Here is a 21,470-nt window from a genome sequence, read left to right as displayed (position 1 = left end):
TTGGACAATTTCTCAGCTCCACTTCTCAATGCTCTTCTGGAATCGGCAGAAACATTTCCAAGACTGAGATTGCTCCAACCCCTCTCTGTACTGTCTTTGTCTCCAGATACCTTCTCCTTGGACATCTTCTGCGAAGGTTTCTCTTTGTCAAATCGATCCTGAAGTCTTTGCCTAAGGTTTTTCGATGCTCGAGTGACCTCGGGCGAATTTCTCGGACCAAGAACTTCCCGATGAAAAGTGAAGGAAACGCTTCGTGAATCTGGACGCATGACACTTCCTGGTTTATCTCGTAACTGTCGTTTTCTTTGTTCTCTTCACTATCCACTCTATCGAATATCGACTTAGTGATAGAATAATTCTTTCTGATTACTTCCGTAACTCCTCGCTATTATTAACCTTCTACACGAATATGCATTCCATTACTTTCCAAATCTTTACTCCGGATTTAATCGATTTGGAGTAACGGACTGACGGCGTTCTGGAGAAGTCAAAACTCGAGCGTTACAATTCAGGTTACCAACCTTATTGTAAAAATGACAGTTTCTCATTGCCAACGGGAAAACATAACTTTACTATGGGTGCTGACAGCTGAGCAAACTACCCTATACAGATTTGGTTCGTATTTTCAAAATGAAATTTGTATGACAATATTTTGCCGCACAAGGATGAAATAAAATTATATTCATTCTTCTTATTCCAGTGTATCTTTGATAACAGACGTAACAGATAATTTAGCTAAGAACACCTATTAATATTTTAATATATTGAAGGTAACAAAATTCGTTTCTTTCGAACTTTGCCGTTTCACGCGGGATATGCAAGCAATACAAAGGCTGACTAATTATTGGTTACGAGATTGAACAAGATCAGTGATTGCTGAAGAAGTGGGGATGCTTTGAGTTTGGGAGGAGTAAATTTGCCAATATACCTCAGTGTGCCTCAGTGTCTAAGATGGCAGCAGATGAGAAGGTATTCTTCTCAAAAACCGTTCAACATTTAGCAAGATCTTTGGCCGCTATCAAGCCTACACCATGGGAGAAGGTACCTGATCCTTGGCTTACGTCATTGTAAAATTATCTTCATAAATTCTAAAACTGCTGACACTCAAGCTGTTTTATATTAATGGTATTCTACAGGAATTGCGAATTGGTTATGTTATCCCTGTTGTTCCAGCTTATTTCTTGTTATCATGTCATCGCGCTGACATAATTCTTGTGGTTTAGTGGGTTCATAAATGAAATTTGTAGACATGGCATATTTGATTATCAGTTTACGTAATCGAGCAATCATTGATTCTGATTAAAGTAATTATTTTTAACGTTTTTATCGTTTAATCACTTCTTGAGTATCAATGAGATTAGTTTAAGGACTATCGTAAGATCCTGATTTCTTTTGAATACAAATATGCATATTGTGTTACTGCAAAATTAGATGCATATGAATGTTTTTTAGGTGAATCGGTTGTTCAAATTATGTCCCCAAGAATCGACACAGGGTGTCTTTCGCTTGGATCAACGGGGGCAGGATTCAACAATTGCATTAGGCATTTATTTTCTGGAATCTGGATTACAAAACCGAGATCGGATATTACCATATCTATTAAAACTTCTACGTGGACTTCCAAAGGCTGTATGGTTGGATGAAGTTCGTTGCAATCCAATAGAACGTGTGCCAGTTGCTGAACGTTTTAGTTTCTGTTTAAATACATTGCTCAGTGATGTGGCAGCAAGATGTGAGGCGGCACGTGAAGAGATCATTGCAACCCAAGTAGAGATACTAGCAGTACTCACAAATTTGATAAGAGGATTCAGAGATCAAAATGGAAGTCGGGGTATGCAAGCAAAGTGTAAGTAAACTTAACATCAAATGTATAACAGCGATAGTAGGTAGTTTAATAACCTATTTATAATATTCTGTCTGTGCAGTGTCATTATGCAAGTGTCTTGTTCCGGTGCTAATAGGATTAGCTCGTTCAATGGGTCGCTTTGCAAGTTTCGAGCCACCACTTCTCTGTCGTATATTTCCACGACCAGTTCCACCGTTGGCTACAACTAATCAGAATCGTTCAGTGCATGATAAGAAACTGCGCAGTTTCTCAAACTTTAGACCTATTATACCTCGATCGCTTAGTGGTAATTTAAATCCTCATCTATCAATTGACAGTGCACAGGCTGCAATGCAATCAACAGATTATGACTACCCAGTGAAAAAGCGTCCGTCGCTACAATCATTCCTATCAGTGCCCTATGATCCAACAACGTATTTCTTTACACGTTACGGCTCCAGCTTCAATCAGTTTCCACAGATGAGATGTAACGAGAGTCCTGAAAGAAGAGCAGGACTACAATTCAGTGTGGTGCATTTACAAAGCATACTGGCACTTGCCAAGAAGCTGCTCACTAAAGAGACCCTGGCATTCCTCGACGAGGAAGCTGAGCAGGTTATATCTGTTATTAGATTTACCATTTGCAACGTCAGGAACATTCCTAATTATTGCCTATAAATCCACCAGGTCTATAATTCTGGCCAAGTACTGATATTCCCGTACAAAACATTCAGCGAAACCATGAATCTAGTTATGGTGGCTCTACTGCGAGAACTACTTCAAAGTCAACGTGATCTACCTGCACCGTTCACGCGCGATGTCCAGGAGTTCGTCAAAGGGCTCTTTCTTTCGGGTACTACGGAACTGCAGTCACGTCAGCACGATGCTAGTGAACGTGAGGACATAGATACGAATTTTCGTACAGTGAACAGGTTCAAGGTGAACGTCATGGCCAACTCAGCTTGCGTCGATCTACTTGTCTGGGCTATCGGCGACGAGACTGGTAAGTTATCACCTCCACTAATTAGTTATCTTCCTAACACTGTCCTAGAAACTAATTTAATACTCATAGAACAAGATCCTAACAGCGAATGTACATTCTGCCACGCATCTACTGGACAATCCCAAAAACTTGTAAATTCTTCCATCCGTGTTCTTGTCGAGATCAAATTTATTTTTCATTACTGTCTATTTAATTAAAGATATAAACGATATTGTTTTTACAGCAAGCGAGGATTACGATTTGCCCGCACTCTACGCGGACCTCAGTTCCATGCTGATAGGCGAGGGTATCTCGAGTTGCCCCTGTGTTACGTTTTCGCTGATGTCCGCTTTACCATTAATACTCCCCCATACAATTAATTAAGACTATTTAACAATAATTGTCCAGAATTTAACTTTATTTCATTTAACGCTCTCACTGTTCCCTCGTCATCCGAATTCGTGGTACTCTCGCAGGAATACGAGAACGTATCGCTAACATTGAATTATTGCTCTGAATGCACTAATTATTAAACGATAATTAATATTCTCCGCCATTTGGTATTCAATTAATTAATTTACAGGTGCTGACTCCCTCTGTGGTCGTCTCACGGAGAAGATAAATTCAAATCATGGGCATAGGTTGGTGCTGGCTCATATGCCTTTGCTAATGGTCTGCCTAGAAGGATTGGGAAAACTTGCACAGAAGTTTCCCAACATCGCAACGACGTCCATTTATTACTTGCGTGACTTCCTCGTCACTCCCTCGCCCATTTTAGTGAAATTGCATCGTCAGCAAAATGATCGTTTCTCCAAGGATCAAAGGTTCAAGGTGACAGGTAAGTAATGATAATACAAGTCTCACGCCTCGTTGGCATGTTTAATACATATACAGTAAATTGTAGCATGGGATACAAATTGTTATATTAGTTCAAGGTAAAGAAATGAAATCAATGGATGCAAGGCAAAACACGTCATCGCAAACGGCCTTTGAGCGATTAAGAGATGCGGCTATTGAGAATCTTTGTATTGCACTGGAAGCTGCGCATTCTATAGATCCTTATTGCGTACCGGCTTTAGTGGCCAGTGTCTCTAATAGACTGTTTACCGCAGAGAAGAGCGATAGGTATGACAAGCGTTATGGTTTATCATAGCAGCTATGTATCCTGGTGGAAACTAAAAAGACTAAATTACTTTTGGTAGCGAATGCGATGAACGTACGATAAGCGAACTCATCTCCACGAACATTGTCATAATGCTGGGACACGTGGCAGTGGCTTTGAAGGATACTCCAAAGACAACCGGTACCATCCTGGCATTTTTTCAGCAGCGTTTCTGTCGCGTCCCTAGCGCCCTGGATATCCTCATCGTGGACCAGCTTGGCTGCATGATAATTTCAAAGTGCGATCCTCAGGTGGGTTCCACGTGCACATGCGCCTGGTAGAATCCAGGATTCAGAATATTCAGTACTTTCGTTTGTCCAGGTTTACGACGAGATCATGAAAATGTTTGCTATCACTGTGGAGTCCAGCAGTGCTGCTTACGCGTCGAACGATGACCGAAAACCTTATCGTCACGTATCGGGTGCGGTGACTAATGCACTTGCGAATATAGCTGCAAATCTCCAGGGTGAAACGGAACTGAACGACCTGCGTCTTCGACTGTTGGAACTTTTTGTACAGCTTGGTCTGGAAGGCAAACGTGCCAGTGATAAAGTTCCTAACAGTGTGGCTGCCACGGTAAGAAGATTAAACAACGTACTTCATACTATGAAAATTACCAATATTCATTATCTATTGATACTTAAAGAAAGCCTCAAGCAGTGCTGGTAATCTTGGAGTACTCATTCCCGTCATCGCTGTCCTGGTTCGTCGGTTACCACCAATCCGTCATCCCAAGCCACGAGAACTCAAACTCTTCAAAGATTTCTGGCTGTACTGTGTCGTGATGGGATTCACAGCTGCCGAGCCTCATTCGTCTCGACTCTGGCCAGCTGAATGGTACGAGGGTGTCCAAGAAATTGCCGTGAAGTCGCCGTACTTGATATCCCAGTCTAGTGCCAGACTGGAGATGCGCGAGCTTCAATATACTTCAGCCGTAAGGAACGACAGTGTCTCGTTAAATGAACTTCAGGAGCTGCGGATGCAGATTCTTAAAATGAGCAGCAGGTAAGGCTTATCATTTGAATACATCAGATGTATACACGGTAGATATTGTCATTGGTTAACATGTTAATTGAACTTCCTGTTCTTTAGATCCAGTGACGTGTCACCCTATGTTTCTAAATTTCAATTCGCCCAATGTACCTACTTACTGTCAGTCTACTGGCTGGAGACTTTGAGAGTGTCTCATAGTCCTGAACCAAGTCTTGAGCCTATAATGGAGTACCTGAGTGACACTGCCTTGCAGAAGGACAAAAGCGGCATGTGGCAGTGTATATGCAGTGTCGGAGATGCTGTCTTCGCGAAATTCAAAGACGTCATGCAGAACAAACCAAAGGATGAACGTCGTGAGAAGGAACTGGAGAATCATGCGCAGTTCTTACTAGTCAATTTCAATCACGTTCATAAACAGATTAGACGAGTTGCGGACAAGTACCTCAGCGCACTGGTGGATGCCTTTCCTCATTTACTTTGGAACTGCAGAGTACTCTGCAGTATGCTGGACATACTACAGGTAAGTTAGTTCAATACCCAGAGAATCTCTATTTATCTGAGAGAAAATCTTCCTTCGCAGGTTCTATCATTCTCACTGCAACTTGATCCAAATGAGGAAACACCAATGCTTCGCATACCAGGAACACCTTATAGCATTCAGCTAATGGACACCCTCGAAGCCAGAGAAGTTAGTATTGCATGTAATTCTGTGATTTTCGTTTTAAAATTAGTGTAGGATAAAGAAGATTGTTGTTTGTTTGAGGAAAGATCACCGTCAAAGACTTCACTGCCAGATGCAAAGGAATAGTTCAGGAAGCCATGAAGTGGGCGCCACATGCCACCAGATCACATTTACAAGAGTATATAAATCAGATACCTTCTTCTGGGATGTGGCATCATGCAGGATTATCACTGGCTACAGACTCTGTTCTGGAGTTCGTTGACCTAACAGTCCCAATGGCACCTCTAAACGTGAGTACTGATCAAACATCTAGATCGCAATTCTACGGATAATCAAGTGATCTTTATAATTTTCCAGACAAATTCCTTAGATAAACGGTCACGTAATGGTAAGAGCGGTGGTTCCTGGCTCATCTCTATGATGTCCACGCGGTCCAGGTATGCTGGCGAAGTAGCCGGCATGCTCGCTCTTGATAAGGGTGACACACCCTCTCCGGAATCCGCTAACGTAGGATTCAGTAAAGAGACTCAAGGTGAATCACTTGTAGTAGATCGACTGATAAAAGCCGTTTGGAAAGCTTGTCAGAATAAAAATGAAGTGGAGCATCGCCGTGGGCTTTGGCGTGCCACTGCACTTCTTATAACGATACCAGGTTGGTGTACCTGAGTATAAATGGAGCACAGTTTATCTGGAAAATTATTAAGTTTATTTTTTATATTCCTTTTAGGGATACACAGGCGTTTGCTGCACACGGTGGCTTGGTCCCAAGTGGAACTCTTCACCGATCAAGCGATAACCACGGCAGTCGAATGCTGGCAGTGGATCCTCACAGCGCGACCGGATCTGAAGCTTTGTTTCCTCCAGGAGATGCTATCCGCGTGGCAGTACACGGTTTCTAAAAGAATGGGTCTATTCTCCGTGCAGCGTGAGGAAGTTAGCCCCCTGGCGGTTTACGAGGGTTGCAAACTAGGTCCAAATCCTCCCTACGTCAAGCCTCATGAGATCTGGGTGACTTTCTTAGTGGAGCTCATAGAGACTGCCAAGTACTGTTGTCAGGAGACTGTAGAGATGATTGCTCACTTGCTCCATCAATCATTACCAATGACCGTTGGCGCATCTGGCGAGGATCATGGTCTGAATCGACATGTAGCCGCTGTCGGAGTACGTTTCAAACTACTCTCCTGCGGTCTTTTGCTTCTTCAGGGCGATATCTTACCCAGGTAAGCTCTCTTTACTCATTCTAAAGATAACCTCACTAATCGCACCGTCCATGTTTAGATCGCTGAGCAAGAACGTTCTACGCGAACGCGTGTACTCTAATTGCTTGGATTATTTCTGTCGAGAACGTCAAACTCCTACTCAAGAACCTGATCAACTTAGGGAAGACATAGTAACTCTTATTCGATTCTGGCAGGTAAATTGAATGACTGGATCAAGAATACCGATGAAGTTTCGATCGTAAGCACTCTTGTACCCGTAGGTGATGCACAGTGATAAGAAATACCTGATGGCAAGTGGAGAAGGTGACTTTGATATAATCAGACCGCCAAGTAGTGCAGGAACCATGTTGCAAACCGATACAATGAACTCGTCGACGCCGATTGGTAACGAATTGGGTAAACCAGGTGCCACCGGTTGGATCAACACTATCCCACTCTCTGCTAGTAGTAATACTCTAGGGAAACGTAGTAATCGTAGCAAACGCGTGGTCAATGCAAATGTATTTGTCAAGGACTACATCAAGAAGCGCAATCTCATTCTGGAACTATTAGCCGTGGAAATTGAACTTTTGCTGGTCCGTAAACTTTTATACGAAACGATCGGCGTAAAATTTAAATATTATTTACACTCGGATTTCCATCGCTAGGTTTGGCGCAATCCAGGGGGCAGGCAAGATCTTACGTTACAAGGCGAAGCCAGCATCGCGGAGTGGCGTTCGAAAGCCATGAATGAACGCTGGCGAGATTACACCAGATTAGCATGGGAAATCAGTCCAGTCCTCGCAGTCTATCTACCAGTTCGTTTAAAGAACTCGGACATCATCGTCAGAGAGGTTTGCCGATTGGTACGACTCAATCCTATTCCCGTGATGAATGTTCCTGAGGCTCTACAGTATCTCGTGACCACGGATACTCTTCTCAATGATGCACCAGAGGTCACATAATTTTGTTTTCTCACAGCCTTAAGTATTCAAACAATTGTGTTACTGCAACTATGACAATTGTTACTTCAGCTGGTCTATATGCTGTCCTGGGCCAGGGTATCGCCCATACAGGCCTTGGCTTACTTCTCCAGACAGTTTCCACATCATCCTATTTCGGCTCAGTATGCAGTTCACGTTCTCAGCAGTTACCCAGCTGACGCTGTTCTGTTTTATATACCCCAGCTGGTGCAAGCTGTCCGTCATGATTCCATGGGTTATGTTATCGAATTCATAAAAGCTATTGCTAAACGTTCACAAGTACGCAATCCAAACTATATCTTACTAGACTAATCACCGACAGTTCCTACACTCGTTCACGACAAAAATTCTTCTCAGGTAGTAGCTCATCAACTCATCTGGAATATGCATACCAATATGTACATGGATGAGGATAAATTGTTAAAAGATCCAGTCCTCTTTGATGTCCTGGATTCTCTGGTGAAGAGCATCCTAAGTTCCCTCTCTGGTCCAGCCAAGCAATTCTACGAGAGGGAATTTGACTTCTTTGACAAAATTACGAGTATTTCCGGCGACATAAGACCTTATCCTAAGGGGCCTGAACGAGAGCAAGCATGTCTAAAAGCTCTTCGTAAAATCAAGGTGCAACCTGGCTGTTACCTGCCTTCAAATCCGGAAGCAATGGTCATTGATATTGACTATAACAGTGGCAAACCTATGCAAAGGTATAATTAGGTCTTGAAGGAGTCTCTTTTTTAGTAGTTCCTTTTCTCTCCTGGTAATTTCAATTGTTTCTATTTGTTCTCTCAGTGCCGCCAAAGCACCCTTCCTGGCTCGCTTCAAAGTTCAACGTTACGGCATAAATGAACTGGAGAATATTGCCATGGCAGTCTCCACGAACACAAAGCAGGACACCAAATATAATGTGGCTATTGAGTCATGGCAAGCAGCCATATTTAAGGTCGGCGATGATGTCAGGCAGGATATGCTGGCTCTTCAAGTGATTAGCATCTTTAAGAATATTTTCCAACAAGTTGGACTTAACTTGTATCTCTTCCCTTATAGAGTTGTCGCTACCGCGCCTGGGGTGAGTAATAAATATCCTATCTCTTCATTTTCAATAATCTGTCATTAATCATTAAATTAATTTTCTAATTACTTTACTACTTGACAGTGCGGTGTAATAGAATGTGTGCCAAATGCAAAATCACGAGATCAACTAGGTCGGCAAACGGATATTGGCATGTATGAATATTTCATAACAAAATATGGAGACGAAACTACTAAGGAGTTTCAAAACGTACGACGCAACTTCGTCAAGTCCATGGCAGCTTATAGCGTGATCACCTACTTGCTACAAATCAAGGATCGACATAATGGAAACATTATGCTGGATAACGAGGGTCACATCATTCATATAGACTTTGGATTTATGTTCGAAAGTTCACCAGGTGGCAACTTGGGTTTTGAACCTGATATCAAGCTCACCGACGAGATGGTGCTCGTTATGGGTGGCAAAATGGAAGCAGCGCCGTTTCGCTGGTTCATGGAATTGTGTGTTCAAGCTTTTCTGGCAGTCAGGTACGTGAAGCTTCACATTCCTAGAAATAATTTTTAATTGGTAATAGATAATTTAATGTCTTCAATTGATTCTTTAGGCCTTATCAGGAAGCTATAATTTCATTAGTCTCACTGATGCTGGATACCGGATTACCCTGCTTCCGTGGTCAGACGATCAAGTTGTTACGCGCCCGATTTGCACCAAATTTGACTGATCGCGACGCGGCGGCTTTCATGCTCAACGTGATACGCAACAGTTTCCTCAATTTCCGCACGAAAACGTACGATATGATACAGTATTATCAGAATCAAATCCCATATTAAGTTTTTAGATGGGAGGCGTTAGAAGGTGCTGCGTATGTATTTAATTAAAGAAGTCTTATGGTCCAATTTCTCTGGATTAAATAGGATGATAATGGTAATTGTTTAAATGCTGTATTATAAGATGCGGTGACTTTGATCTTATGTGTATAAAGGTAATGATTTCAGGCGATGGCTTCAGGGGATAAATATGTATTTAATTGTATGTAGCATTCTATGGTATCCTCAGTATTTATGTGCGACTCAGTTATTTTAGCTGTGGACACTGATGAAAACATTCCTCTCTTTCTCAATCTCTGTAAATCTATCAATTATTAATCGTTGACAATGACATTAAAGCCATTACTCTCATGTTTTTCCAAATGTTATTTCTCTTATAAGATATTGTTGATTAATTTAATAAATATGTATAGATTCTATTTATTAATTCAGTATAGCATTTACAAGGTCTTATACTATTATGGTCTTGCAGCCACTTACGTCACATCCACATTCTTCTACCCAGTCCACACTATCATGACTCGCATTTAGAACAGTCACGTTCTAATACCATTTGACAGTTAGTCCCAAGACCAAACCTTGCCAGGTGTAAGAAGTTTCGGTTTCGCCGATACCTCGCCTCTGAAATTTCACAAAAGAATATTTTTATTTATTCCTAGAAGTATGTGAATGCATGGTGGCTATATTTACCCTGCAGTGATTTGTTTAGCTTTCGAGATAAGAAGAGGAGGTTCTACCTCTCTTCTTGCATCTCGTACAAAGTAATATATTTTTGAAGTTTTGTGATATGGTCCTTCTGGGAGATTGGGTGGTGGTTGAGTGCGGGCTGCAATACAATCTGCAAAACGAAGTGGTGTAGTTCTGGATTTTGCCTGAAACATGGAGAAAATTTAGAAGAAATCAGACATAAATTAATATATACAAATTTAAATTTACACAATTTTACTATAAAGTACTAGAGTATCCTTAACGTAGCTGCCTTACTTTTTTGATAAATAAAAATTCTTGATTGCTATAATTTAATCATTAATTATATTATTTACCCTGACATAAAGTTAATATGTGGATTGTGATAAAATAAAAAATGTTACGTAATTTTCAATAAAAACTAACCCCCAAAAACGACAATAAATCGTACAAAACAGACTGTGGTAACTTACACCTCGCATTAGATTTTGAAACCAAACTATAATTTGGGAATTCGAACGATGCTTTATACCGCCAGGCATTTTTTCACGATTTTAACCTACGATATTCACGAAATTATGTTAGTCGCGAATTTTCAACAGAAAATATTGTTTTCTTTACGATACACACTGCTCCGTTCAGTGGTTCTCATTAAACCTAACCTAACCCATATTTATTCTCGCTATGCGCATGTCATCTAATCCGAGGTCTGACAATTCTTCAATAATTTCATATTAACATAAAAAGGGCATAACATTCAGTGTCGCTATCAGTATTTTATTTTTCTCTTCAAATATATTACAATCTCATCTACACTCTCTCTCACCGTACACTGTTAACGGTTTATTATTTCTATCTATCCCATATACATTAAATGAAAATAATACATATTTCAAGCTATAACTAGAAGTTAATCATCAGATCCTTCACTAAACGGATGTAATTCCATATCTTCAAAGTGTTCGGCAATCTTATAGCATTTCTAACGCAGCCAGAGTCGTCGTATAAGATCGGCGCCTTTTTCAGCCACCATCGTAACAGGAGCAGCAAGATTACAAGAAGGTACGCGGGGTATGCTAGAAGCATCAATAACCCGAAGTCCTTTAATTCCTCTGACACGTAATTTAGGATCAAGAACAGCGTTAACTGTAAACGTAAGAAAAAATTAAGAAATATTAAATGAAAAATGGACAATCGTATGACGAAAAGTATCACAAAACCCTTACCATTATCGCTATTGCCCATCGCACAGGTACCGCACTGATGGTTTTCCGGATTAGTCCGATGTGCAATCACGCAATCCCAATATTGATCACTCTCAAACACATAAAACGAACAGAGTTCATCAGGTTCAGGATCAAGTTCAACGTTTATCCTTTTGAGAGCGGGACTTCTTGATAATGCCACGGCTAATCGTACTCCTTGTCTTAGTCGTTGGACCTCTTCGTCAGTCTGGAGATAATTGGCTTGGATCACTGGAGGATCAAATGGATTATTACTCCGTAGTTTGATGGAGCCTAAAGGACTTTGTCGGAGAAGGGTTGGTACTATTCTGAAAAGAAAACAAGAGTAAAAATAAACTTATTAATTAGTTTATTAGTCATTAAATAATATTTGATAATTGTAGCATGACCTACTTGAAGAACTGATCACCAGCGTACATATCCTCCTGGGACGAACCAGTCCTGGAGTAATTAGCGTTGAATCCTTCGAAGAATATTTGAATATCAGGACGATCGTCGTTTTCAGTTTTGTTCACCTTTACAAATCCTGTTATTTGAGACAATCCTGTAGATGACAGAGGACCCTTACGTGCTATGAGGTAGCGCTTGATGGTGTCCACGTTCATGAGATTCTTTGGTTTTTTACCCCGTATTTTAAAGGGTATTGACACGGATACGTGATTCAATAGATTATTACCTACGCCCGGTAGATTTTTAATGACTGGTATGCCTGAAATAGACGTAGACGTAATTTGTTTTTTATATTACACTAAGAACAAAAGCAATGTAGGAGAGTGGCTTTTTTTTAACTGACACCCCGAGATTTTCAACCCCTCCGGCGCAACCTTCTAGGTATAGAAATTTTGCTCCAGTCCAGAGTATAGGCATGGTATAATATTACAGAGTATATAAAAAAAGAGGGAAATTGTTAAGTTATGAAATCATCAAGTATACCAAAGATCTTAGAAGGAAAGTAGGATTGTCAAAATTATTGGAAAAACTAGGTTAATTTTTCTACATTGAAAGTGAGCTCTGTACTAAAACTGATCAGGATGAGCTACGAGATACTCCCAGAATCCGTGAACGATATCCTGGATGAGGTGGAGACGAATCTTTGTCTGCCAATAATACTTTTCATTCTGATCTGCACCATTCACGTGGCCCTGATCCAGTTTATGCAGATAGGAAGTGCAGTGAATTGTTATCTGGAGAGGAGAGCGTCGAGATCAGAAGCAAACGACCAAGTGGACGACGATAACAACGAGTCTTTTTTCCAAAAGATCAAAGGTAGTCCATTCACAATAATTACCAAATATCCAAGCACATTACAATTTTTGATATTCCTTCAGGAATGATATGCAGAATGAATTCAAAGGATCACAATGATACCGACGACTGCAAAAATTGTCCTCGTTATTCAAACACAAGCAGAGAAACTCCAGAAGACGAATGGGACTGCTGTGCCGATTCCTACGAAAGCCAGTACGACGATCGCCACGTTCGTTGATCCTGATTCAACCTAGTGATCTTAACGTTTCAAGTCGTTGTTATATGTATGTCACCGAAACTTCTATTGTAACTAAATTAAAACTCTATGGGGATCCGGCCACTTTTCAAGGTATGATAAGTTTATATAAATTAAAACAAGAAATGAAAATCTCATTATGCTTCTTTTACCTAGACTCCTGAGATGACCTTTTGGCCCTACTCCAGACAGCATCAGTAATTGCGGCGACGCCACTGCACCAGCTGATAAAATAATTTCCTTCCTGGCTCTAACAGTCCTGATGACACCATTGTGCGAATATTCAACACCCTGAGCATGCTTTGTCATGGGATCAATGATTACCCGGTGAACCTAAAAAATTCATCGTACATCCAATTTAATAGCAGTTGCATTTGATAACACAGCATAATCATACCGTTGATTCCAATAAGACTATCAGGTTAGGTCGATCAATCGCAGGTTCCAGAAAGGCTTTAGCGCTGTTTAATCGAACGCCACCCCTCTGCATAGCCTGTGCAACTGTAAACCCTAGATGACGATTAGCATTGAGGTCACCACCTACAGAGAATCCTAACTCCTGGGCGGCCTCCAGGATATTCCAGGCCAGTTGTGGTTGGTCTGGAAAACGTTGGATCGTATAGAGTCCTCCAGTGGTATGATATTCCGGCTAGATACAGAAATGGATAGTCACGTTTACAATTGAATATTAAACATGGATATATCTACTATATTACAGGCATAGGAAATTACCATAGCAGCTTGAGTACCGATATCTCTGTTGTCCTCGCTACGTAAAAAGAATGGCTGCACTTCCTCCCAGGACCATCCTGGCAACAACCACTCATTGTAATCCTTAGGATGACCTCTCATGTACATCATACCGTTGAGAACGCTCGTACCACCTAATACTTTGCCTTTGATGTGAACAAACAAGAAAAAAAGGGAAATAAACATTGCAATATGTGATAGAACGTCACAGTTGAAGAATTTTATAAAAGAGTAATGCTCGCACCTCGGGGCCATCTGCAACGACCTTCCGGTGCAGCTAGACAAGCTCTTTTCTGTGGCTCCAGAACGTAATTCCAGTCGATGGGAGACTTTTGATAATTGAAATAGAATCCTGGGATAGAACTCGTTGTAGGTGCTGGTCCACCACTCTCTATCAATAATACAGTCCAATTACGTGACTGATCTTTGGATACTTCACTGAGACGTGAGGCCACAGCGGATCCTGCACTTCCGCCACCGACTACTATAAAATCGACTTCGGTCTGTGTCGAGAAAAAAGAAACAGTTTTCAATAATCCAAAGAGGAACATCTGGCTTGTAAATTTCTTACTGGAAATTGAACTGGCAGTCCACTGAAATGATCCTTGAGATCGTTCTGGGTCTTGAAAACGTCCTCGAACAATTTCATAAAAGTTTGGTTGTCTGATGATTTGAAAGATGGTGCCTGCAGGATATTTATAGTTATGAATGAACTCCATACCCATTACATTATAAAGCTTCGTCCAGTATTCAAGATCATGTATCTCAAAGCAAATCTTACCTCCAACGCCGAATTAAAAGCAGCGGAATTTGATGTCAATCCGCCATCCTTGATATTCTTATTGCTCAAGGGTCTATTATTACTGCCGGTATTTTGAGCAAAGGTGATACTAAACATTAGTATCACTTTGAAGAAGATGAACAGCATGGCTCCGAATTATGCGACCGGTGTCCCAGAGTAGATAAAGTATAAGAACAATTTCTGTGGATCACGTACGATGCACAGGTAATGAATGATGGATAATTCAGAATGCTCAAATTATATACATTTTTTAACATATATAGGAAGTCCTATATCTCCATTATCACGTTATATTTGTTAAACAAAATTGCCATTGTTTACAAGTTGATTGGTTTTTGCAAAGACGTTTGTTGTTCGTTGTTCTCAGAAATTATACATTCTGTCACGAAATATTACACATGTGAACTGATAACTTTGATAACTTTGAAGACGGGACACTTTGAAGGTCGATTCCTTCATGTGAGCTAATAATTCTTTTTTTCTCAAAAAATACTACCTCAGGAAATCCACCATTGGAATTCTATATGTTAAGACAATTCGATCATGAGGAAACATGCAAAATATGAATTTGAATTTTGTATAGATACTTGGTAGATGCTTAATGGTCGTGCTATTAAAATTTGAAAATTATTTACCACCTAGTATGCAAGAAATATGGAACGAGAGTAACAAAAATTGCACTATATAGATATACTTCGCATGTTAAAATAGCAATTTTTGCAAATACCTATCAGCTGCTAGATAGTAAAAATTGGTTGAAATTTCTAGGAGACACTTTTTTTTTATATCGAACATTGTCTCGATGATTTCATAATTAAAAATCTAGGAATTTTTTATCATTTTTTTCAGTTCATTATTTAAACAATGTGAACCGCCCTAACCACTTAGCCAGAAATCGCGTCTCCCAAACTTTGAGCTATCTACGGTCCACAATTGATTTCCACATATTGGACCCGAATGAGCACCGATTAAATACTAGACTAAATGGTTGACCTAACGTAGCTATTACCAAGCCCATAACAGCTTGGAGTGACTAGAATTAAAAAATTTTGAAAATTTCAGTGCTGCTTTATGCTCTACCTAACCATTTGAGATAAGAAAGTTCCAGAAGCACCTTCAATATCCCGGAAGATGGAATTAGTTCTGGAACTTACTGATATTGATACACATAGATATAGCTATAAAGATAGAACAGCTATATACAGCAATACACATCACTGTCATCTAATTGACAATTGATAAGGGAGATAACGTGCAGATGCAAATCGACCATTAGTGTTTTGCTAAGTGAGTTAAGATCATACTCAGTCAGAGAGGTTAGGGTTCTAAAGGAGAACGGTGTAAAAGGGCGTGACAATAGACAAAATCGTGCAAGAATGCTGAAATGAGGAACGTGTATTTTTTTTCACTCTGACGCAAAAACTTTACTTGGCTCTTTACATTGTACAACAATGAGAATAATTTGTTATAATAGTAGTCAGCAATGAGCGTATCATGAGAACGATGGCGATGGCAATGAAAATGACAATGGCGATGCTATTTGTCATGAAGACTAGAGCCTAGTCTAGTCTTCATGATTCGCGCTCTGAATTATACAGTATACATAGTTATATAGTGTCATCAGTTTAAAAAAAAAACCAAACGGAATTTCATCGGTGTCAGGTGGCGCCACTAGGACATGGCGGATCCTTTTAGGCCTGGTGAGTTTGAATACCGCGGGCATTCTAGCTTCTATGCTCTCTTTCTCTCTTATTTGCACTCTTAATTAATCTGATGCAGTCACAAGTGTATAGATTTGAACGAATCGCAGAGACACTTGGATGCACTGTCAATATCTGTATTACCGACCGCTGGTACGTCTCTATTACGATCGTTTCAAATGGATATATTATATATAATGTACAAATGAAAAATACATCTCTCCAGCAGGTCTCGGCGGTCTCGATAAAGGAACGAAGACTCTTGAATTGAATCCGTGTATATCGTCATTGAATACGTACACGCGTCCTCGAAATATGTATAACATACATCCTTCCAATTACATATGTTGCATGGGCGTATAATTAATATCCATTGCTGGAAGGAACAACCTATGAGTCAGTCACCACCAGCCGAATCCTCGTGAAGAAAAGTCATTTAGCGAGGGTCGATTTCAATGTTGATTACATTCATATTAGTTCGTACACTGGCCACTCGGAGCGGGGGCAGCGCTGCGGTCGCACGAAGGCGTTGTAGGTTTCCTCGATCAAGATTTTCGGTTAGAAGGATATTGAGACAGAGACTGATAAGAGAGAAACGGTGGAAAGACAATTGGAAAAAGGAAGATGAGGATGAGGATCAGGAGGAGAGGCAATGATGACACGATGGCTCGTCCTCTCGTGTCTGGGATCAATTCCATGGGGTTGGATTTCGAGGACTGCGAGTCCTTAGGCGCCCAGCGTTCCTCCTCGTTCAGCCAGGACTACAGCGTCACATGAAGACATCCTCGAGGCCCGCGAGATTCTTTCTTGTAGGGGTCGAACCGGGAATCCCCTCATCCTCGAAGGTGACCATCTTCTCCCGGCTTCTCGTCGTTGCTGCGGTTACGTCCATGAGACGAGTCTGAGTGCCAGGAACGAGAGCACTGGGTGCGGATGGTGGTCTGAGGGCCGGAGGTACTCCGACGGCAGCATTGCCCACTGCGTTCTGCGTCATCGTACCAGAAGAGGCCATCGAGTTTGTTCTGAGAGCCGATGCTGGAGGTGGTGGAGGTACTGCTATATCCGTTACTGCGGCTGCCGCGAGATTAAACTCGCTGACGCTCCTCGGGACAAAGTACTCAAAGTGAAGTGAACCCTCCTCCGGAGACATGGCCGGTCCGCCACTTCGCCTGAGTGGTTGTCCACGTTGGAAGTGGGAATTTCTGCAGTCTGGAGGCATCTTCTTTCTAGGTAACGAGTGATGTCCTGGCGAGAGTTTAATGGCGCTGTTTAGAGGATGGGAGTGGCCAAGAAGTTTAGCGTCGTGGCCGGACGTGGCCCTCGCGTGCTGTCAGGAAGCTGACACAACTGACATGGCGATGGCTTCTTCCTCGGAAAGTCTTGAATCATTTGAGCCTCCGTCACCTTCCGCGTCGACTTTACCTCCTGGACCATTCCCCATACCACTCATACCGGCACTCCCCATGCCAACGCCGCACAATCTACCAAAGACCTTCACAACGCGCACTACCTCTTCTTGCACTAGGTTGAAACACATTGCAATCAGACCCATCCCGGCCAGGATGTACAGGGAACACGCGCAGAGACTCAGTTCCTCCAGGGTGGCCGAGGGAGCGTTACGACCACCTGGCACAAGGTCGCCAAAGCCAATGGTACCAAGGCTCGTGAAGCAGAAGTAACTACCCTCTAGAAGACTCCAGCCTTCCAGTCGGTTAAACATCACAGCCCCGCCGCATATGTACACGATGATGATGGCGAGGCAGAGGCTGATCGGTATCCTCACAGCATCCGGACACGGCGACGGGGACAAGGACAACGAGCAAGGATGAAAGTGCCTCTTCCCACTTCCGCTATCCTGAAGCGCAGTCGAACTAGTAGCAGCCTGAAGTCCCTCGCTTCCACAATCTAGAAGAACAGCACTTCCTCCAGTACCACCCCGTCCTAGGTCATCGCAGGAGCTTTCCTTACTAGGATAGAAGCTTCCGGCGATGGCCTTGCTCTCCACGTGGTTGTCATAACGATAAGCCTTGCCGCCGATACCCGATGACTTCCTGGTGCAACTGCGTGGACGGCAGAGGCGCGCGTAGAGTCTGCGGAAGCTACGTGCGAGGACGTCGCCGACGGTGCTCAGATAGACCAGCATCAGAGGGATTCCAGCCAGAGCGTAGACTATCGTGATCAGACGACCCCAAACGGTCCGTGGCGCGACGCTTCCGTATCCTGCAATTCAAAGAAGCAACGTGATCTTTATCCTGTGGTTTAATCGAGTACGTGCACGCTCGACTATCTCACTTCCTGTCGACTGGGGCTACTCGAATTGCCACCTGCTAGCCCCTTGCCCGATAGCGCTGACATTTTGAATTCCCTGGTGGAAGTGGACCGAACTAACGTAATCAATGGGACGAATCAAACCGCGTCCTTTTGTATCTTTTGGACAATCCAATTCTCATTATTCTATTTACGTCGCAAGCATCGGAACGCCAGGAGTATCTGCGAAGGCACTATCGATCATCGTTATTCGTGTATCGGTGAACTGGAGGTAAAAGCTAAATATAATATTTGACATACCCTATGGATCGACAGATACTTGAATTATTCTTAACTGTTATTTTTATTTCCTTCCGTACGTCACGGTAGATCCTATGATTAAAACTTGGACATTATTCTCCACAGGAAAATCAGTCATATCCTTTTCAAGCCAAGCGATAGCACGTATTGAAGCGCTCAAGCACGTTCACCGGTTAAATACAGAAATTGAAGCGTAAAGAGGAAAAAAAAGAGAAGAAAATATCGCGTTTTACTCCGTTTGCCACGAAAGCGACGGAAACGAGAAAAAGCAGGAAATCCAGGAAAGTGGTCTCTGTCCCCGAAGGCGCTCCACGCCCTCCCCATTGTCCTGCTTCGTTCCTTTTCTACGGAACAATCGCGTCGCTTGAAATTAGCAGTGTTTTTCGCGAATTGTTGCACCATAAAGAGCGTCAAAGGGTCTTTTAAGCGTCAGGGCGTTGTCTTCATGGTAGAAATGGTTTGGTCCAGGGTGCGCAGCACGTAGTCAGAAATGCACAACCTGCAAACAGGTTAAACGACTAAAGAAAGTCGAGTCACTTTACTGTTAATGCTCGTGACTTCAAGGAACTCCGTTGGAAATTGTCCGGAAGTTGGTCTCATATCCGGGACTTGGTGCCCCAGGAAAATCCGATAGAGAATGTCGGCGTCTGTCTGGTGGGTCTAGAAGTACGAGAAGGACGGCTAGACAGTGGGTTGGTGGTCTGGTTCTGCGCCAAAGATGAAGGAAAATCAGAGGTCTCCGTATGTCCGATATCTAGGCAAGTATCGACTTTGACGTGGTATTTTTAGAATGTAGCATTTTCGTTGAAGTGGACAATCCTGAGCTCTCCCGTCCCAGCCTTGGCAAATGGAGTGGACGGCTAACATACGAAGTGTCCTTGAACACGCGCGTTAGGCGCTTCAATTGAACTCGAATTCCGGATCGATTGACCAGATATTTTCAAGAGCATACAGATCAACCAATTGAATGAGTATATCCGGTCCTTGTCCATTAACCAAATAGCCAAACATCATCCATACGGTCACTCCACGAATAAAAGTTAGCATGGCTCTTCACCTGCGACTCTGAATTTTTATTTCTGTTGACTAATATCTGCTAATGCCTATTGATTATACGAGATTGATTGGTTATGACAAATACTGAATAAGGATGACCCCCATTGGGTCGCTCACCTATGGTAGTGATGAGAGTAAGAGAATAGAGAAGACTGCTACTGAAGGTCCAGCGACGTGCATGATTACGTCGTTCCTGATCAAAACCGACCCCGCGATGCCTAGGTGGTGAGGGGGGTGGTGGCTGAGGTGGTAAACTCTTATAAATTGACGGTGGTGTCTGGGAAAGACCTCGTACCAGGCTCTCTTGAAATTCCAGGACTTCCCTAGCAGCTAGTCTGGTCCAATTCTCCTTGTAGAGGACATTGAGATCTTCGGTGATGATCCAGAGTTTCTCGACAGTGCGGGCACGAAGTTCCATAGCTGCACTCTCATCCTCGTTTGATAAACGTGATCCCGGTTCCCGGGGGACCTTGGAACTGCCACCAACGACGGTCGGTGGTTCCTGAAAGTAAAAGAGATAGAGCACTCAGGGTAAGGGAGCCCAGAAGAAAATAGTTCAGAGCCGTATAATCCTGGCGATGACGATGACGAGAGCTCACCGACTTGAGACCTCCCTCGAGAGCCATAAAGGCAAAGGCGCCAAGCAGAGTGTAACCGAGTACCAGGACGCAGACTCCGATGCTAGCCAAGAGTCCTGGTGCGGATGAGGTCGTCGTGTTGCAGCTGCAGCAGCAGCAGAGCAGCTCCGCGCCCCTCGCCGATGACGGTGGTCCATCCGGTCCACGTGCTGGGCAGCATCGTCTCTGATAATAGCTGCCGGGGTTCCTGCTCTGCATCGTTCCAGTCGCCTCTTACTACGTCCTATCCTGGCGCTCGTTCACCTTCCTCATCGCTGGACGATATCTGCGTGCACCAGAAGTTCACGTATTACACTTCCAGATTGTTCCTGGTGCTGAATCAGGTTATCGACAAAGGACACCATGGCGACTCTATACGTGACAGAAGACACAGGTGAGTCTAGGTGTGCATCGAGCGCACGCTTACGGAGGCAGAGGGCCTCGTAGAAGAGGTTCGACGACAGATGCAGTTTCTGTTTCGTTGAAAGAGGAAGAGACGAGCAAAAGGGGGATTCAGAGTTGCCCCAGTTGGAAGCATTGTGCAGGCGCTTGAGATAAGGCATGAAATTAAATTCAAGGGAATGTGGGTCGTCGGAGTCCTAGTCGTGCACATCCCCATCATCCCCCGTGGGACTTGTTTCCTTGTCATCCACCACGTACCCAGGGTTCAGAGCATCAGTGCTACCTTGAGCATCGTTTTTTTCTCCATCTTCCTACCCAACCTTTATTTTTTTTTACATTGTCCAGATTGATCTCTCTCGAAGATGAGAGTTCCTGGTCTTCGCACCTGTCCACTCTCTTCCATCTCTCTCTCTCTCTCTCTCACTCACTCACTCACTCACTCACTCACTCCCTC

The 21,470-nt window shown here is 42.7% G+C and overlaps 5 protein-coding genes across 9 annotated transcripts in view; 2 read left to right on the top strand and 3 right to left on the bottom strand.

The window, feature by feature from the left end:
- Positions 1–330: 330 nt before the first annotated feature.
- Positions 331–10,044, top strand: LOC107270073 (phosphatidylinositol 4-kinase alpha). 3 transcript variants are annotated; one of them, XM_015744733.2, is made up of 23 exons: positions 331–1,041; positions 1,453–1,846; positions 1,926–2,440; positions 2,513–2,828; positions 3,052–3,114; positions 3,391–3,645; positions 3,737–3,932; positions 4,010–4,220; positions 4,291–4,545; positions 4,616–4,974; positions 5,062–5,482; positions 5,543–5,650; positions 5,731–5,934; positions 6,002–6,296; positions 6,372–6,864; positions 6,923–7,058; positions 7,125–7,439; positions 7,512–7,799; positions 7,878–8,105; positions 8,184–8,530; positions 8,616–8,892; positions 8,980–9,386; positions 9,464–10,044. In XM_015744733.2, exons 1-23 carry the CDS (start codon positions 952–954, stop codon positions 9,687–9,689), a joined length of 6,399 nt encoding a protein of 2,132 aa, XP_015600219.1. In that variant the 5' UTR covers positions 331–951; the 3' UTR covers positions 9,690–10,044. The 3 variants fall into 3 exon arrangements, with proteins under 3 accessions (XP_015600219.1, XP_015600220.1, XP_024943235.1); XM_015744734.2 differs by lacking the exon at positions 3,052–3,114 and having other exon boundaries at positions 9,464–9,689; XM_025087467.1 differs by lacking the exons at positions 331–1,041; positions 1,453–1,846; positions 1,926–2,440; positions 2,513–2,828 and adding an exon at positions 2,873–2,959 and having other exon boundaries at positions 9,464–9,689.
- Positions 10,045–10,077: 33 nt separating this feature from the next.
- Positions 10,078–11,036, bottom strand: LOC107270079 (NADH dehydrogenase [ubiquinone] 1 alpha subcomplex subunit 7). Its single transcript, XM_015744741.2, has 3 exons — positions 10,847–11,036; positions 10,377–10,558; positions 10,078–10,307 (listed from the first exon to the last, which is right to left on the bottom strand). The coding sequence occupies exons 1-3, from the start codon at positions 10,913–10,915 to the stop codon at positions 10,247–10,249; spliced, it is 312 nt and encodes a 103-aa protein (XP_015600227.1). The 5' UTR covers positions 10,916–11,036; the 3' UTR covers positions 10,078–10,246.
- Positions 11,037–11,129: 93 nt separating this feature from the next.
- Positions 11,130–14,917, bottom strand: LOC107270075 (glucose dehydrogenase [FAD, quinone]). Its single transcript, XM_015744736.2, has 9 exons — positions 14,653–14,917; positions 14,443–14,556; positions 14,116–14,374; positions 13,854–14,017; positions 13,519–13,770; positions 13,274–13,454; positions 12,011–12,326; positions 11,600–11,925; positions 11,130–11,519 (listed from the first exon to the last, which is right to left on the bottom strand). The coding sequence occupies exons 1-9, from the start codon at positions 14,797–14,799 to the stop codon at positions 11,356–11,358; spliced, it is 1,923 nt and encodes a 640-aa protein (XP_015600222.1). The 5' UTR covers positions 14,800–14,917; the 3' UTR covers positions 11,130–11,355.
- LOC107270078 lies at positions 12,333–13,262 on the top strand. The gene is made up of 3 exons (XM_025087475.1): positions 12,333–12,565; positions 12,648–12,883; positions 12,946–13,262. Exons 2-3 carry the CDS (start codon positions 12,649–12,651, stop codon positions 13,101–13,103), a joined length of 393 nt encoding a protein of 130 aa, XP_024943243.1. The 5' UTR covers positions 12,333–12,565; position 12,648; the 3' UTR covers positions 13,104–13,262.
- Positions 14,918–16,048: 1,131 nt separating the features above from the next.
- The window catches only part of LOC112493598 (TWiK family of potassium channels protein 18-like), a 12,386-nt gene continuing 6,964 nt past the window's right edge, over positions 16,049–21,470 (bottom strand). For 2 of the 3 annotated variants that reach the window (XM_015744727.2, XM_025087470.1), the window contains 3 exons: positions 20,597–20,900; positions 20,115–20,499; positions 16,049–18,593 (listed from right to left, as the gene is read on the bottom strand). In XM_015744727.2, the coding sequence (XP_015600213.1) occupies positions 17,704–18,593; positions 20,115–20,499; positions 20,597–20,833 (1,512 nt within the window). In that variant the 5' untranslated portion in view covers positions 20,834–20,900 and the 3' untranslated portion in view covers positions 16,049–17,703. The remainder of the gene's footprint in view (positions 18,594–20,114; positions 20,500–20,596; positions 20,901–21,470) is intronic. The other variant, XM_015744730.2, reaches the window with a different exon arrangement.

The sequence above is a fragment of the Cephus cinctus genome, unplaced genomic scaffold (assembly GCF_000341935.2).
Source record: "Cephus cinctus unplaced genomic scaffold, Ccin1 Ccin1_scaffold0696, whole genome shotgun sequence".
Lineage (NCBI taxonomy): Eukaryota > Metazoa > Arthropoda > Insecta > Hymenoptera > Cephidae > Cephus > Cephus cinctus.
This window is presented reverse-complemented; position numbering and strand designations above follow the sequence as displayed.